The sequence below is a fragment of the Henckelia pumila genome, chromosome 1 (assembly GCF_033568475.1).
Source record: "Henckelia pumila isolate YLH828 chromosome 1, ASM3356847v2, whole genome shotgun sequence".
NCBI lineage: Eukaryota > Viridiplantae > Streptophyta > Magnoliopsida > Lamiales > Gesneriaceae > Henckelia > Henckelia pumila.
In genome coordinates this window covers 154,863,445-154,881,147 of record NC_133120.1, presented here as the reverse complement: position 1 = coordinate 154,881,147, position 17,703 = coordinate 154,863,445, and the positions used below count along the sequence as shown (strand labels likewise).

The 17,703-nt window shown below is 33.2% G+C and overlaps 2 protein-coding genes and 1 non-coding gene across 4 annotated transcripts; 1 reads left to right on the top strand and 2 right to left on the bottom strand.

Moving 5' to 3' along the window:
• Positions 1-4,598: 4,598 nt before the first annotated feature.
• Positions 4,599-9,976, bottom strand: LOC140889228 (serine/threonine-protein kinase VIK-like). 2 transcript variants are annotated; one of them, XM_073296942.1, is made up of 11 exons: positions 9,639-9,976; positions 7,949-8,023; positions 7,713-7,829; positions 7,097-7,191; positions 6,693-6,813; positions 6,517-6,596; positions 6,023-6,082; positions 5,667-5,788; positions 5,491-5,576; positions 5,297-5,412; positions 4,599-4,970 (listed from the first exon to the last, which is right to left on the bottom strand). In XM_073296942.1, exons 1-11 carry the CDS (start codon positions 9,957-9,959, stop codon positions 4,871-4,873), a joined length of 1,293 nt encoding a protein of 430 aa, XP_073153043.1. In that variant the 5' UTR covers positions 9,960-9,976; the 3' UTR covers positions 4,599-4,870. The 2 variants fall into 2 exon arrangements, with proteins under 2 accessions (XP_073153043.1, XP_073153049.1); XM_073296948.1 differs by lacking the exon at positions 4,599-4,970 and having other exon boundaries at positions 5,297-5,419.
• A 693-nt stretch (positions 9,977-10,669) lies between these two features.
• LOC140874882 (uncharacterized) lies at positions 10,670-17,260 on the bottom strand. The gene is made up of 3 exons (XM_073278351.1): positions 17,048-17,260; positions 12,092-12,811; positions 10,670-11,765 (listed from the first exon to the last, which is right to left on the bottom strand). The coding sequence occupies exons 2-3, from the start codon at positions 12,560-12,562 to the stop codon at positions 11,007-11,009; spliced, it is 1,230 nt and encodes a 409-aa protein (XP_073134452.1). The 5' UTR covers positions 12,563-12,811; positions 17,048-17,260; the 3' UTR covers positions 10,670-11,006.
• Positions 17,040-17,200, top strand: LOC140876707 (U1 spliceosomal RNA). Its single transcript, XR_012148945.1, has one exon. It is a non-coding gene; the product is annotated as a U1 spliceosomal RNA (small nuclear RNA).
• Positions 17,261-17,703: the final 443 nt, after the last annotated feature.

Genomic DNA, 17,703 nt, shown 5'->3' with positions numbered 1-17,703 from the left:
GTATCAATATTGATAAAAGGATGCAAGATTTGATAATATTCATGAAGAATATTAATATAAAATCCAAGATTTGGAAATATTCTCGAAGAATATAATTTAATGTCCTTTTGGTTGTTGAGGATCTTATGAATTGAGAAATTTAATATAATTTCTCAAAGAATATAGATATATGACCTAAAATTGTCAATATCCATAAGAAAAGATTATTAACAAAAGATATTGACTTGATATCGATTCAAATCATATATTTGTTCTTAATGCTCTAGAAGAAGCATGATTTATTATTTGCCACTATTTTTATGAATAACGACTTGATGTTCAATGATTACTTGCATAGGTTATTGATTGACAATTTCGAATGTGCGGTAGTAAGATCGCAACATTATCAACCGAAAAAAATAAAAATAAATGTTAAACCCAATGAATTGGACCATCATCTATATTGGGCAACGACGATGATGAATTGATGGTAGTCTATGCATGATGATGTCAATGGGTTGATTTATGACTAACTTCAAGTCATTTTATTTATTTATTGAACTAATTTATTTTTGGTAAATTAAGTTTGTATTTGTTTAAACTAAATTGTGGAAAACTCTAGCATGAGTTTTGTTTTGATTCACATAAATTATTTTGATGATATAAAATAAGATCTAAATTTTTGAATCTATTCTATTGGTTAATAAAGTGCATGAGATGTCACGTTAATTGAATATGCAATTTGATGATTTTTTTTTTGATTTAAAAATTTTATAGGTTAACGATATATTGGGTTGTTAAATATTTATTCCATAAATATTGATTATGGATTTTAAATTCCTCAATTTTGATTGTGGATATAAATTTTGGATTTTTTCAAAATCATTTGATTAATTATCATTTTTTTAAAATGAATGATAAAATATTTTTATCACATGTTATTATTTTACATGTAGAAACATAAATTTAATGTGAGATGACATTTGTTATAGATTGAATGTCATTGTTGAAGGTAAAAGATCTACTTGGAGCACACAAGGATTTGAAAAGGTACGTCCGATTTTTTAATTTTAATTATTTTAGTATAATATCTTATTTATAGTATTTTTTTCAAGTAAAGACAATTATGAAAGTTGTCTGATTAATGTGGTCCATTCTTTTAAGTGAATGTGACAGTGCCAATGAACACAGTTAATACAATGTAGTTTAATTCTTCAAGGAAGAATATGTCATCTCGTATAAAGCGAGATATGAATTATAAATTCGGCACAAAATATTGAGATATACGTCATTATCAAGTATTGTACTAAATGTACATTGTTATCTCATATCACTATGATGTCGTACTTGAAGTACGTAAATGGAATTTATTGATATCTATCAAGTAAGATATAAAAGTTTTTGGAGACCGTTGATGTCTATCCAAAATTATTCATCGTATGATGATATAAATTTATGAAAGATCTTGAAGATCTTTTGATTGACGATGAAAAAAGATGATGTGCTTGATATTATAAAATAGTGATACACAATAATGAAGTATATGTATTTTTGAATATAGTAGATATTGATTTGGTTTAAATAGTATATTACAAATCAATATTTCTAGAAGAGCTAAAGAGCTTCAGAAGTATTATTGATACAAATACTTTCAGAGTTTGACATAATGAATTGAATTAAGCATTCAAATTATATAATAGTTGAAAAACTATTGATAGTGCACAAAGATGTTGATAAATAAGCCAAAAGTTTTTGGATCGATAAACATGAAGTTTTTTGAATCAAAGATCCAAAAGATTTTATAAATTTTTATTGGCTTATCAAATTTGATATCACTATCATTAGCTCAAATTATTAGATAATCCCCATATTATCTGAAATGAATAAATAACGTGGGCTCACGAAGCGCAACATGATATTTGCGAAAATACGTATTGAGAAAAACTTCCAGAATATATAATCAAGACAAGCTTGATCAAAAGAGGATATGCATATCAATTTTATGATTATAAATATGTTGGTTTAGTTGATTTATTTTGCCTCCAATCAACTACAAAATCATGAGAATAAATGCGTCATATTTGGGGATATCCGAAATATATATTATGTCAAATGATTATGTAAATGAAAGTTATTAGTTGTGTGAGAAATGCACACAATAATCTCTTGAAGTGATTGAAAATATGTTGGAAATAATATATGATCAATTATATTAAACAATGAGATTTTAATGACGCAAATTCTCATTTGTTATTCTTATAAAACAATGTTTCCAACATTGAGGGGGAGAAATTAGAAGCCACAAGAATATTTTTGAGATCGATCCCAATGAAATATAAAGTGAACATGATGTTCAAAGTTTAAATCTCAAATAAATTATTTGATCTTGTGTATAAGATCGTTTAGCTTCATTTATGTTCAAGTTAAACAATTTAAATCTTCTTTAGTGGCGAAGAACCCCTTTAAAAAAAATGAGTGAATATCTCAATGTGAAAAGAATAATGGAGGTCGGTCGTTGTGAAAAGAAATTAATGTCCTGCAGGACCATATCTTACATTACTTGCAAGTAAATGAAAAAGGACGCTAGAAGCGTGAACGACCAATTATTTCAATGAATCCAATTTGGATTATGTTATTCATGAAGAATAACAAGTGTATTAAAATATGAGATTTCACAAATTATTTGGGATCGAAATGATATAATCATTCGTTTGTTTTGCTATTACGCAAAATGATGATTATTTTGAACTATAACTTGTTGAACTTTCAATAACAATAATATGTGGCAATATGAGCAAATATTAGCAAAGTTTCTCAAAGTATTTCAAGCGGATTATGAGAAAATATTTGCACTTATCGTGGATGCACTGATTTGATGGTGATACATATAGAAACATCCTCGAAGGATTCGATTCTCAAAATATTTTTTTTGCCAACTTGAAGAAGAAGAAAAGATATTTGGTCTTGAAGTACCATATATATGGCAAAATCAGCATCTGAATCAATTTTTGGCAAATCAATGCATAAGATTGAAATATTCAGAGTTAATAATTTCAAGTAATGTTTGCAAGAGGGGGATCAATTAAAGTTGTACTCTTTTTTCCTTGTCTATGATTTTTCCCACGTGATTTTTCATAACAAGGTTTTTAATGAGGCAATTAACAAGTATCCAGAGATGTCGTACTCTTTTTCCTTCATTAGGATTTTGTCCCACTGGGTTTTTTCTAATAAGGTTTTAACGAGGCACATCTATCATCGGGAAGACATCAAAAGAAAGTATATGTTGATGTACTCTTTTTCCTTCGTTCAGATTTTTCCCACGGGGTTTTACTGTCAAGGTTTTAATGAGGCAACACTTGAGTCCCGATGAAGTTCCCAGACATACATCTTGCCAAATGGAGATTTTGAAGAATCGATTGCTTGCGCAAATAATCATCTAAGGGGGAGTGTTATAAATATATTATTATTATAGATGATTATCTTATTAAAGATATGTGATCAAGATAAATATGTAAAGATATTTGTAAAGATTTGTATCTTGTAATCTTTCACTATAAATAGGGGTGGTTGAATTCAATGAAAATTGGACCTGACTATTGACTCATATGATTCTTTCTTCTCTCATGAATTCTCTCTACTCATCTCTCTATTTCTATTATGATTTATAACAATTACTTTATTTTATTTCTTTGTTGAATACATATTTTATTAATAAATATTTATAATTGAAAATATTCTAAATATTTAATTTTTTATAAAGTGATATTTTCTTTTTGCGTAGGTGTTCTGAGAGACAGATCGACGCAATCTATATATGTAATGAAAAATAATATTTTTGATTTAAAAATTAATATTTTTTCATAAATTAAGTTGAATAAGAGATATGTCTCACAAAATTAACTGATGATCTCTAAAAGTTTTTGTATTTATTTTTAGAGCATGAGTATAACCTAATAAATGTTTTTAATCATGAATATTTTTCTCATATTTATGATTTTTTCTTGCATATTATATTATCAATTTACATTTAACAAGAATCAATCAGGGTGGTTCCGTAACTAAGGAGTGCTTACAATCACTAAAAAAAATTGATTGTTAGATTTTGACTTAAAAAAATCACTTTTGTATATTTCTTAAACCTAGATTATGTGTTTGCTTATGCTTTCTTAAACCTAGATTATGTGTTAACTTAATTGAAATATCAAAACTAGTCATATAATGATTATAATTCTCCAAAAATAATTATAATAAAAAAAATTTAATGTTAAAATCACTCTAATCACTTATTTAACTATCCAACTTTAATTTTTAGATTTTCACATTTATTTACAAACACTACCAATTTTTGATTTTTTTAAACTTTTTGTAAGCTATAAATTTAATCACTTCTACAAAACTATTATCTTTTGCAAACACTCCATAGATGACCTAGTACCAAGTACTTTAACTGGGTCAATGGTTAATGGATCTAAAAACTACGGAAGAAATGGATATTGACGCATTGCATTTTTTTTAAAAAAAAAATCGTTTGTTGTGGTGGAGGGTTACGCAATATTGACGCATTGCATTAGATATTATGGAATGTTGAAAAAACAAGACATTTGAGCATATTTAAGACCACGATTGATAGAGTCTTAAATTGATACAACCGAGGAGAAATATTTCATATTTGGTACTGTAGATTCCTCTTGGCATTAATAATACATTCACATTCAGTATTTGAACCACAATCGGAAATTGACAAGATTCAGACCGACGAATTTTATTCATGATTCCGTTTTGTGCAGAAGTTTAAGAGGTGAAATGAGAGGTTGATAGAGACAAACTTCGTCGTACAGATATCTCGTGCTTCTTCGGGTCACGTAGCAAAGATGTGCCAGTGATGCATTGCTCAAAAGGTGGATTTTCCTTGGATTTTTTCGAGCCTTTTCAGAATTTCCAAGAACGAAGGTCTCTTGTCCATGTCTCCTGCCCAGCATTGCTCGATTAACCTAATCAATTTTCAGTTGTGCGGAGATTAGAATATGAAAACTCAAGAACAACGTACCAGGCAACGGGTTCATAAAAAGTCCGCTAAATTTGTTACAGTAGCTTTCTTTTTTCTGGAACTCAGATGGTCAGTATCTTACATCCTCATCTACATTAGATTCTACAACCTTGCGTGTTAAGGACGATTGGACGATGATGGAACTTAATACGTAGTTGTGTAACCAAGTAAAGGTGCTCGATAGTATTCCTGGTATATGTTTTCTTGTGTGGACCAGCTATATTATCTTTATCTTTATTTCACATGATAAAAAATTTCACAGATACCTACTCTCTCAATTCAGGAATGAAATCTTTTGCCCTAAAGATTGGCCTGTGTCCTTCTGCAACATTACTGGCTGCTTCATAAGGTTCATAATTTGACATCGGAGGATCACCTTCAAGCATCTGCAACCTTTCGCGTTCACTTCAAATTATGCTAGTCAAGTGCAATTCGATACAAATAACGACAAATTTAAAAATTACCTGGTATAATATCATAGCAAATGAGAAAACGTCCACCTTCTTATCATATTTCCAATGCTTGAAGACTTCAGGTGCCATGTACCGGTCTTTTGAAATTAAAAACCAAAACTAGTCTAAGCCACTGATCATCATTGCAAAACCCAGCTGGATATAATAATTGTTCTTAAGTTACTTACAGCTTCCGGTCTCGCCAGTCATCTTGTACACATCATGAGAATGTTGTACCCTGATGAGCTTGCTTAACCCAAAGTCACCTACTTTTAAATGTTCCGCATTTGTGTTGACAAGAAGAATGTTCCTGGAAAATTACCATATTTAGCCAGGAAACTCTATGAAAGAAGGATTTGCACAAAAGTTCATCACACACACAGAAACACCCATAGAGAGGAGGGAAGGATGGGTGAGAGAGAGAGAGAGAGAGAGAGATCTTGAAGAATTGACCACATAGTCTTTGCTGAGAAAGATGACCAACAGTAGATTTTATGGTTTTCATGGAACATATTTAACAATTATAAGACGCGTAACAACTAACCTTGGTTTCAGGTCACGGTGAATTATAACATTTGGCTCACTATGGAGATAAGCAATCCTTCTGTCCAACAAGAGAAACAAATAAGACTACCACACAACACATTTGTGGTGCTAAATGTAACAATGTATATTAGATCATCACATATCCATGCCTTCTGTAGGCATGCCAATCTAGTAATTACTGCTGATAAATTTGCATGAAATCAGATATTTAAAATCCAAATGCCACACACACTATGCACAACCCAACCTCCCACCCACCCAATTAATAAAACATGAAAAGAATAAGAAAGTACGAATGCAATCCCTCTAAAGTTGAGAATTTATAATAAATCTCTCTTTTTCTTATTCAGCAACTTGAAGCATCAGTATCAGGCATAGGATTTATATTGGTGATAGTGTGCAAAAGATTGGGAAGGGTAATCACCAACTGCGGAACCTTAAGGCTGGAGTTATTCATTCAACAGGAAAAACAACATATTAATTCCATTTTACCTCGCAATGTCTAATGAAAAATTGATTGCAGTAGACGGGCTTAGCGCCCCTTTTTCCTTCAGATGCTGATGAAGATCACCCTACAAAAGAATATAATATACGAGGAAACCAGAGTTAGAACAATTATCAAAGTCAACAGATCATCCTTTAAAGAGATTTAAAATGCATTCACCCACCCCCCTCAAGTACTCTGTGATTAACATTAAAGGCTTCTTGTCAGTAACTGCCCCTAGAAATTGGACAATATTTGGATGACGAAGCTTCACTAGCAAATTGACCTCATGCCTGAAGTCCTGACTGAATTGCAAGCAAGAGAGAAGGTAATTTATTTAGAGTCAGCAGGATAATGCAGAAGTAAACAGCTTTAACAGATTATGTGGTAGTGATATGGAATCTTTCGGCTACCAATGTCCCAAAGCCAAACAAATACTAAAGTGGCTGTACCTCACATCACAAGCTCTTATAATTGAGTTCTACAGCTAGACCCACTCAGGCAAGTAAGTGGGAAGTAGCATTCAAATCTCTAATATACAGTAGCCAAGATAAATAACTGGAAGTAAGATTGAAGTGACAAGCATACATCACCAATCTATCATCAGAAAGCTTTGGAAGAATGCGTTTGACAGCTACTGGTGTTCCCCGCCAACAAGCTTTACGTATCTCACCAAAAGAGCCCTACAAATATTAGCTGCCATCGGCAACAATGAGCTTTGCAAATAAATGCAGAACATTACATGCAGTTGAAGTAACAAGCAACAACAAACAGCCAATGATGAATTAAAAAAGTTGGAAACATTATCAAAAGCTCGCGCTTCCTAGAAACAATGCAGCAAAACACTTGAACCATACTGCAAGATAGGCAATAAAAATCATATAAATTTACAAAACAAAAAAATGAACTAACAAAAGCCTCAGATTCAAGTAGGGTTGATGTGAATTTAAACAGGTGTCATAATGCCTCATAGAATTTTCTGCTTGCCGAAAATTAAAACCTGACACACCAGTATGAAGATTGCAAACAAAAAACCTATATATTTTATAGTTGAACAAGTAGCAAATGTCAAGATTTTGAGTTCTTTCAGATGAAGAGAGCCATGCTATCTTATTAGTGATTTTTACATGAGGTAGAAGAAGAATGATCAACGACGTTATTGACTAGCGACGAGGATAAGTTGTTTTTGCAAATAAATTCAGACCTTCCCAACAAGAATTGAGTTTGAAAAGTCCAGCTCATCAGGGTCAATCTCCCAGTCACACTTATTCGGTAGTGGAGGTTGTACAGGCCTTGATTCAAAATGACTCCCATTCGGACCCTGTAATGTGCCCAAAAAACTTCTCTAAATGAAAAGGAAATCCAAGATAGTATAACGGCAAAGAATTCTAGTACTAGTCCAGTCTCCATCAGAATTAAAATGAGATGAGAGGAGCTTACATGAGATACACCTCCATGAGACTTCAATAATTCAATCACGCCAGATCTTTTAGCTCCTTCAGCATCAGCTAAAGGCTGTTTGACAAATACAAAAAGAACATAAGAGGAAATGATGCTAATTTAGAACAGAAAATAGATGCATTCTCCATCACAGGCTATATTCAATTCCACAGCAATGATTAAAAGAGTGCAGAAATTTGAAGTTTTTATTTGTGCACCAATATGCACGTGATAGCAAGATGCAGTTCCATAAGCGAGAACAGAAGTCTCCATGCTGAACTTAACTACCACTGCACATATTTTTAAACCATATACCAGTTCAGTACAACAACTCGTTGTACGTAAATTTATCCAATTAATGGCATGCTTTAGTTTCTAAGTCAGCAGTAGTTATGGAACCAATATTAATTGCAAATAATATAAACAAAGTTTATACTTGATTAAAATCATCACAAAAGAACTCCACCATTGGGTTCAACTCCACACTTAAAAAAACATTTTCTGCTTGAAGATTCAGTAAATTGTTCACTAGATAATGAGTGGGCAATATTTTGTGCAAAACTGGAAATAAGTTACTTTTACAGTGGAAATCTTCATATTTGATTCATGTATCTACATCGTTCAGATACCGCAATAAATGTCAATGTTAAACTTAAGTAAAACTAAAAGTCATAAAGTTAAAACTCATAGTTGTGCAGAATCATCTGACTTATACTGAAGAAGTATTCTCATAAAATATCTCGATCTTAAAGAAAACAGTGTGTGTTAGACACAAGCTTTTTGATATACCTGTCAAAACTATACTAGTGTATGTAAATTATAGGTATAAAAACATACAATAATTCTAGCCTCCACATGAAAATTAATGTTGCAAATGTACTTTTCGTCTAGAGATTCTGTATTTTGTGCCATCATAATACATGCATCCGCTATCAAATATTGATGACAGTCAAATGCTACAACTCTTGTCACACAAATTTAGCATGATTGCCTTGCAATTCAAGACCTGGATAAGAACTTTGAGACCCAGATGGATTCTTCTGACCCACTAGGTAGCACAAAAATAGCTAATGTCCATTACAACTTTACAGGGCCGTTCATGCATATGAATTCGTGATTTTATTTCATGATTATAGCATGTCAAAAGACCAGGAATGCTCCATGTGACTTCAAAGATATCCATAAACTCCAATTCTAACTTAAATCAACTTATGCTTCTCCAACCTTGTCAGCCATTATTGACAAAAAAACAAATCTTACTCACACAACCACTATGCCGGCTACCAACAGTTAGTAGAATGAGAATTTTCTTGCTAAGTTGAGCTGAAATTCAATTTAAGAATAAGTCTTCAAAAGTTTGTGTTTCATCAAAATCAAACTTTTTTAGCTAAAAGTAGCAAAGAAAAAGGAAATCTCAGAAAACTACACCCATTTCCATGGACGAAGAGCTGAATACGCGCGATTCCAACATAAAATTGCACCAAACAAAAAGACTGATTTCTCAAATTCTTGCAGAGATAACGTGTGCATCAACTCAGCAGTCTCATTATGAAACCAATGGAATAAGATAATCACGGTTAAAAACAAATCAACAGATATAATCGCGTTCGCTAACCCATGAACACAACAAGTAACTCACTCGCACATGCATACAAGCGTATAAATGCTTGAATGTGACACTAAATCTCACAGTATTTTTCCATCGATCTTCGGCATTAACGTCAGCTTCGTACTCCAAAAGACACTTGGCAATATCGATCCAACCATGGATAGCCGCCACATGGAGCGGAGTCCGATTGTCATAGTCTCTTGCGTGCACCAGATATGGATCCTCATTCAGATGCTTTCTCACCGCCACCGCATCGTTTTGGTGCGTGTGCCATAGAATCAGAGACGTCCGACTCAACCGCGCCTTATCCTTCTTCTTCTCCCTCTCCGCAGCCCCAGCCGCCGGCGGTGGATGTTCATCTCCGGTAGCCGAGTACCCCGAGCTACCGCCACTATCGCTCATTGTTTTTGGTACCTAAATTTAAATATATTTCTCAATTTTTGTTGTGGCTTTCGTCCCCTTGTTTAATCATATGCTCTCCAGTCTCATGGGTCGGGTCTCTTGGATCCGATCTATTTGGGTCGTGATCGGATACCAATATCACAATTTTGAATTTTTTTTTTGCGCAAAAATAATCAACACTTACATTTTAAAAAATTAATTATAATTTAAATATATACAATATATTTTGCTTAATACATTTTGTAATAAAATTATCTCATAAATTTGTAGACTCAATTTAAAGATATAAAGTTGGTTTATATCCTTTGCTGCGAAAGTTAATCAACACATGTTTTGTTTATAAAATAAAACTCTAAGGCACCGTTTGGTTTGATGTATGGTATAAGTAATCTATAGATAAGTAGTATAATGTAATAAAAAATAAATAAAAAATGATAGTTTAAATTGTTTTGGATTTGATTGATAGATTATAGTTTATTTGATTTGATTGATTAAATTTTATATAAAAATGTTAAATGACTATTTTGTCCTTTAAACAATAAATAAAATAAAAATTATATTATTTATAAGGGATAATATAGTAATTTGAATTCAATGATTTGATTGATATGAGATAAATAATTAATGATTTGATTGATTTAAAATAAATAGTTAATATATAGATAAATAATATGATGAGAAGAACGTGGGATGTGATCGGATGAGTTATACATATATTAGTAATACCGTGAACAGAAAGGTGCTTAAAAATATAAGAATTACATGTTATATCACACATCACTCGAATCATCTAAAATCTAAATACTGTTGCCTTCCATACACAGGGATGTATCTTGTCTGATGTCTCGACAGTTTTAGCCATTTTGATGGACATACAAAAGCAGAAAGATTAGCAGAACATGGTCTCATCATCATATTGTTTAGTGCAGGATGCATCAGGAACTCGGGCGATGACTTCCCCGGTCAGGGTCCGCCCGTGGTTTCACGGATGCGGTTTGAGGAACAAAACATCTCCAAAAAAAAAAAACCTTTCTTCCACAACCTCCCTCAAACAAAGTCCCTCAACACAAGCTCGACTTCTTCCACGACTCCCAACCCTCGAAACCACTTTGCCAGCAACTGTGAAGCTTCTTTTCCGAGTACAAGGCACGCCCTTTCCAGTTCACTCAAAAAATCCAGTGCTTCACTCACTCTGTTTTCCTTCTCATAAGCAGCCAACACCAATGCCACACATTTGTCATTAGGTACAAGACCAGCACTCCGCATATTATCAAATGCAATACGAGCTTCACGTGTCTTTCCAGAGACGACATAAGCGTTTATCAGAAGCGCACAGACCTTGTCATCAGGAGTGATACCAGCCCATTGGATAGCATCGAAAACTCTCTGAGCGCCATCATTATCACCAGACATGGAATATGATCTCAGCAATGCTTTATAAACTTCTCTTCCAGCGAAAATTTCTTTAGCTTCTGTTTCTCTTAGTAAACACTCCCCGTCTTGGAACATTCCGGCTCTGATGTAGGCCATGATCATTGAACCATACGACCTTTTGTCCAATGGAACACCGAGTAATTTCATCTCCTCAAACGAATCTTGAGCTAGCTTGAGATTACCAGCCTTGCTATACATGTGAACTAGCGCAGTTAGGATGACTTGATCACAGATGAAGCCATCGGCTTTCATCGCTAACAATAATCTTTCGGCATCTAACAACCGGTTTTCCTTCGCACAAAAATGGATTGCCATCGTATAATCACGGATATTAGCTTCAAACGATTCTTCTGCGAGCACATGTTCCAGTATCTTAAAATTGAAAAACAAAAACATGCCAGTCAACATACTGATGCATACCTTGTGTAACCAAACCTTAAAGTGCAGCATTGTATTATGCATATCGAAATGATTTGAATTCAAGCACTTATTATGGTTTGCTGATACTTGAACAAGGCATAGCATCCAAAAATGATTCAACAAAAATGGCACAGAGAAGCAAATAAGCAGAGTCTAATCTGATCATATGAACACTCACCAAGTGTTGGGTACCTAGCATATCAAACACCATTCTCCAGCGAAAAAAACCCGAAAAATTCCATCTAAGCATCCAAGAATGGATATATATCTATCCATACCTTCAAAAACAATGGATGATTAAGCCTCTCCAGTTCTCTGAAAATCGAAAGCCAATCAGTTCTTCGCGGCTTCGTGCTCTTAACCCAAGCATCCAACATAGCAGGAACACTCCCATTTTCCTCTGAAAAGCAAATGATTTGTTTCATCAACGCCTTGCACCGATTGCTCATCTTCGATGGAAGTAGAGAAATAGCCCGTCTTTGCTCCTCCGTAGAATCGAAACCTCTTCCAACCCACTTAAATTTCGTCTTCCCCACTTCTTCCTGAGATTTCCCAACACCATCCATTCCTCCATCAATGCAACTAAAAGCTAAAGGTTGATAAAGACTGCATTTTTTCCTCGTAAATGTTGAAGGGTAATGAATCAATGAAGCTTCCAATGAAGGAAACAGATGAATACCCATGAAATTTTGGTTGCGCATGCAAATGGGGCTGAGAAAAGGAAGCGAATTACAGGCAAAAGAAGCCATCGCTTCTTGCGTAATGCAAATACCAGTTCAAGAACAGCTGAATAATGGATATGCCGGTTCAAAAGCAACAGGTCAGTGAATTGGTTCTCCCAGAATACAAATAAAGCATATTTCTGAATTCCTCTACCAAATCAAGAATCGCTGAAACGGGAACTTGAAATTGAAATGGGTTCTTGTATAATCTCAGATTCTCAGTTGCCATTGTTGAGTTATCAGGGATGAGAAGAAGTTGGGGCTCAATCTTTGGGCCTACATAGGCAGTAGCAGAAAATATGGGTTTGACCCAACAAAACTCCATTTGATCGACTTGAATTTATTTAAAATTATATTTTCAAAAAAAAAATAAAAATAAAAATAAAAATATATATATACTTTATGATAATTTCTTATTTACTAGCATATCGTGCACATGCGGTGAATGTTATGCGATTTTTTAGATTTTTCAACTAGACTATGACTTTACTATACACGTATGTAGATATTTTCCTGAAATTAAAATTATTTGAGCAGTATGTTATCCATTCATCTTAAACTTTTGGACATCAATCCAAAAAAACACATATTTTTTGCAATCTTATTAATCGTGTGATAAAGAAATCACAAAAAATAATGTGAAATTGTTTGACGGATCAATTTTATGAGAATGATATTTTATTGGGTAGGGTTGACCCGTCTCACATCTAGGCCTATCTAAATAAATTATCTAATCACACTAATCGAAGAGTAATGCTACAAGTACAACGATATTTGTACAACAATTCTTACATTATATACAAAAAATTTTTTTATCAAATCTCATTATACATTAAATATGATATAATATCAAAACCTCACGATATAATAACAAAATATCATGATTTAATTATTTTAAATATCGTTGTACGATATATTGATTATGCTTTTAGCATTATTTTTAATCGAATGAAACATTTTCAAAGTATTTTTGCTAAGAGAACCGATTTGTAACGCCTAGAAATTTGCCACGTAAATCCGCATGCATAACTAGGAGATTTTATAATTTTAAAATAATGTGAAAATTTGTTAAATTAATTTTATTTGTTATTATGTGAATTATGTGATTTATTGGCATGTTTTAAATATTGTTTCGGCATTTAAATCGGTATGATGTGATTTACGAATTTATTTGAGAAAAATTATTTTATGATCGCGTAGGAGGGACCGTGGACGGACGAGATGTTTGTTTTTACCCAAAATATTTTATGAGATTTTTAGGAGCCTTAAAATATTATTTTAAGGTATAATTTGAAGAAAATTATGGTATTTATATATATGTATATGTATATTTATAGGTCCGTTTTTACCCAAAATAAGTCATCTTAATGACTTTTATTAAGTTTTAAAAATCCCCTATTTTATTATTTCGGGATTTATTAAGTTTAGCAAATTAGCATGTATGTTTTTTTTAAAAGTTTAAATTATATTAATTATCTATCCAAAGTATTTATTTAAATATAACCTAGACTACCCAAAATATTATCCTAAGATCTTCTACCTTAATCCTCCTAAACATTACCCTACGTAAATTCACCCCTAAGCCGCCTCCAACAGAAACTTCAGCCTCCATTCTCACTCACCACACACTTTCACGTAAGTTTGAAGAAATGTTCATAGATTCGACGTCTCGATCGTCCCGGTGCGCCGAAACGTGCTATTATCAATTTTTGGATCAAGCAATCATCGAGGCACGTTTCGATTCCCTTATTGAACACCATTTAAATCATATACATTGATTTTTACATGAAAGATTGGTTAATGCATGAGTTTTATGGATTTGCGAGGGATTTCTTCAAAGGTCACGCATAACTCACGTTTTTATTGCTTCATGGCATGGTTTGGCTCGATTTTTCTTGCATGGCTGTTCGACCAAGGGCTAAAGGGTCGAGTTACGGTCCCTTAGGGACAGATTTGGTTGGGGGTTTGGCCACGGGAGAGGCTGGATCAGGGTGTGCCCGGGGGGGGGGGGGGGTGCTGCGTGAGGTTGCAAAGAAATTTCAGGGCTGTGGCCAAGCCATGCAAGGCATGGCTTGAGCCAGGCCTGGTCAATGGGTTGCACCTAGACCCTGGGGTGGTCCAGGTATAGGAGCTCCGACCGATAGTGGCCGGAGCTGGTCAAAAAGTCCACGGATTGTGGACTGCACAGGCTGCGCGGCAGTTTTGGGATTCCCGGAAACATGGTTCGCTAGGGCTGTATAGGTATCGGTTCAAAGAGAGGCCTGGCTCGTTGGAACCGCCCAGACGTGGGCTACGTTTGGGCGGTGGAGCTCTGGCCGGTCATGGCCGGAGCTGGCCGGCAGCAGGCCATAAAGCCTGCTGCTACATGACCGAGAGTAAAGAATTACATGGGGGGAGTCTGTACGTTTGATGGGTTTGGGTAATTGGGTTTCTTTTTTTTTTTTTAAATTTGGGTTATGGTTTTTTTAGGCGGGCCGGGCATGGGTCTTGAGTCCGGGTTCGGGTCTGGTCACGTCTTGATGAGTCAAATTAATTTTAGTCCGGGTCTAGATTTTTATTAATTAGGCTTGGATATTTTATTTTAATTAATTAAGAGTTTAAGTTAGTAAATTAAAGGGTTGGGCTTGATTAAATTAATTAATTAGACTAATTTAATGGGCTTTAATAATTATGAAAGTGAGCCCACTAATTTGTCATGGGTCGTGTGATCCATGAGAATTATTGGGCCAAGTTGAGTCGGGTTTAATAATTTTATCGGTCTAGTTTATAATTAATGGTTAAATAATAAATTTTATTAATTTAATTTTAAGTTAATTAGATAATGGACCTAAATTATATTTTAAGTGAACCTATTATTTTGTCATGGGCCTGGGGGCCCATGAAGTTTAATGGGCTAGGTCAGGTTAGACTTTTGGGTTTTTGGGTCAGTTTAGGAATTTTTGAGTTTAAGTCTAGTGGTCAGCAGCTCGAACAAGTCCTTGGAAAAATAAATGTTCGTAAATGTATATTTAGTTCATGCACACATTTTTATTAAATATATAAGTATGATTTTTAAAGAAAATAAATTAAATATATATTTACGGACAATTTTTCATGAAATAAAGAAATAAATGAATTTTTTTTAAGTTCATGCATCATGTAAGAATTTTTATAAGTTTAAATGTATGTTAAGAAAAATATAATTTTATGGAAGTTGAAGTGAAGGTGGAAAGTGATGTGGTTGGAGGCCGGGATACCTGGGCCCGGTGACCTTCCTAATGATGTATAAGTATGATGAGCTTATGGATCCAGCTGAGAGGGCTGGTGAAGTGGCAACACAGAGGTGGAAACCCCACCGCCGCGTACGTTGGTTTTAGATTGATCAATCGCTTAGTATGATGCCACCGACATGGATACGACCTGTTGAGAACTAAGGAATGATGATAAATTATTTTATGAAATTTATTAAGTATGATGATATATGTTTAGAATGATGATAAATCAGTATAATTATTTTATTTAATGTTTATATGCATATAATTTTAATATCATGCACGTATATTTATATTCACGTATTTTATATGATGTGTGCTTGTGTGTGGTTTCATTTTGTTATGTAAGGATAACGTGCTGAGCCTCGAGGCTCACTAGATTTAATTGGTGCAGGTGAGCAGAATGTTAATGAGGATAATGTGTTTCCGACTGGCGGCGAGGACGTATGGGTATCCAGGCAACTAGTACCCGTGACCATCGCTCTATTATGAATTTATTGTTGAGACTAGAACATTTATTTCCGCATAGGTTTTATTATTATAGATTTTTAGTATATGCATGAATTTTAGATTTAAGTATTTATTTTTTAAGTTTTCATGAATTTTTGTGAAATAAATATTATTTAGGAATTTTATTATGTCATTCTTATAAATTATTATTTAGTAATTACTTTTAAGTATTTAATTGCATGCGTGTACTTTTATAGTATCTTTTGTATATTTTTATTTTAAATTAAGTAAAGTTATTTTTAAGTATGATATATATATATATATGTATGGGCATATATATATATATATATATATTTATATTCATTATTTTATTATCAGAGAGTTTTTTTTTTTAAAAAAAAAAATTCCAGTAAAAGTTCTAGGACGTTTCACGATTGCTCAAGAATTACTGAGCTATAATTTTTGTCGAACCATTATTATTCTTAAAAGTTAGTATATAATTGTATTTTAATGAAAAAATATTCTGGTGTGTACTCACTAAGTTTTAGAAAATAAAAATTTCCTACTATTTATCTTTTTATTATATTATATTATATTATATATATATATATTATTACTATATATTTATTATTATAATAATAATTATTATAATAAGTTCCAATTTCCAGCGATCATCAAATCAATTCATTTCTTCTCTTAAAAAAAAATCAATTCATTTCAGCAGTTGCCGTTCCCACATCGGAAGAGAGAGAATGCGATAACTGGTTAGCAATATAAATATAGAGGGGAATGCAACGTAAAACATACTTACCTGGACGGGATCAATGAGCGATCTGGAAGGCCCATGGTCTAGGTTGGCGACTTTCATTGCACTCTGAAAGGGCGCCCGCCTAAGGTCGGCCCAAGTGGTCGAGCCTACGTCATAATTTGTGTTAGAGGGGGCCTGCGTTCGCGCGGCCCCTGCCACTTAAGTTTCAATTTTATCTGGCTGTTAGGGTTTGGATTTTAACATTGGGCCCATCTTTTTTTCATTTTAAAGAGCAATAACATAGTTATGGGAATTTAAAAGTCAATAAGTTTTTGATTCAGAAATTAGATTAATAAAGTAAATATTCTTTCTATAAAAAGCTGAACTATATAATACTCTGATTATGTGGGGGTTACAGATCTAAGAATAAGATGAAGTATACTTCTAAAATTAATATTAATATAAGAGAACCCAATCATTTTTATCTGTATGAAAACATAACATTAAGCATTTCACTCGTAACATCTGATAGACTAGTTTAATTGAAATGTAACACCTCCCGTATACAAGCTTTAAAATTAAATATAATGGACCAAATATTTCCAATCAAAATTTATATTTGAATTATAATCTCATACTTGTGTGTTTTTGTTTTAGTCGAAATAAATAGACAAATAACGGGATGGATTTTTATCCAGAATTGAAACGATGATTGGATT

What these genes read in the sequence shown, in the direction of transcription:
- LOC140889228 (XM_073296942.1), bottom strand. Translation starts at nt 9,959, where the DNA reads ATGAGCGATAGTGGCGGTAGCTCGGGGTACTCGGCTACCGGAGATGAA. An exon ending in AAGATCGATGGAAAAATACT is followed by an intron (nt 8,024 to 9,638) that starts GTGAGATTTAGT and finishes TTTGTCAAACAG; the next exon opens with CCTTTAGCTGATGCTGAAGG. An exon ending in ACTCAATTCTTGTTGGGAAG is followed by an intron (nt 7,192 to 7,712) that starts GTCTGAATTTAT and finishes TAATATTTGTAG; the next exon opens with GGCTCTTTTGGTGAGATACG.
- LOC140874882 (XM_073278351.1), bottom strand. Translation starts at nt 12,562, where the DNA reads ATGGCTTCTTTTGCCTGTAATTCGCTTCCTTTTCTCAGCCCCATTTGC. An exon ending in ATCATCCATTGTTTTTGAAG is followed by an intron (nt 11,766 to 12,091) that starts GTATGGATAGAT and finishes TTCAATTTTAAG; the next exon opens with ATACTGGAACATGTGCTCGC.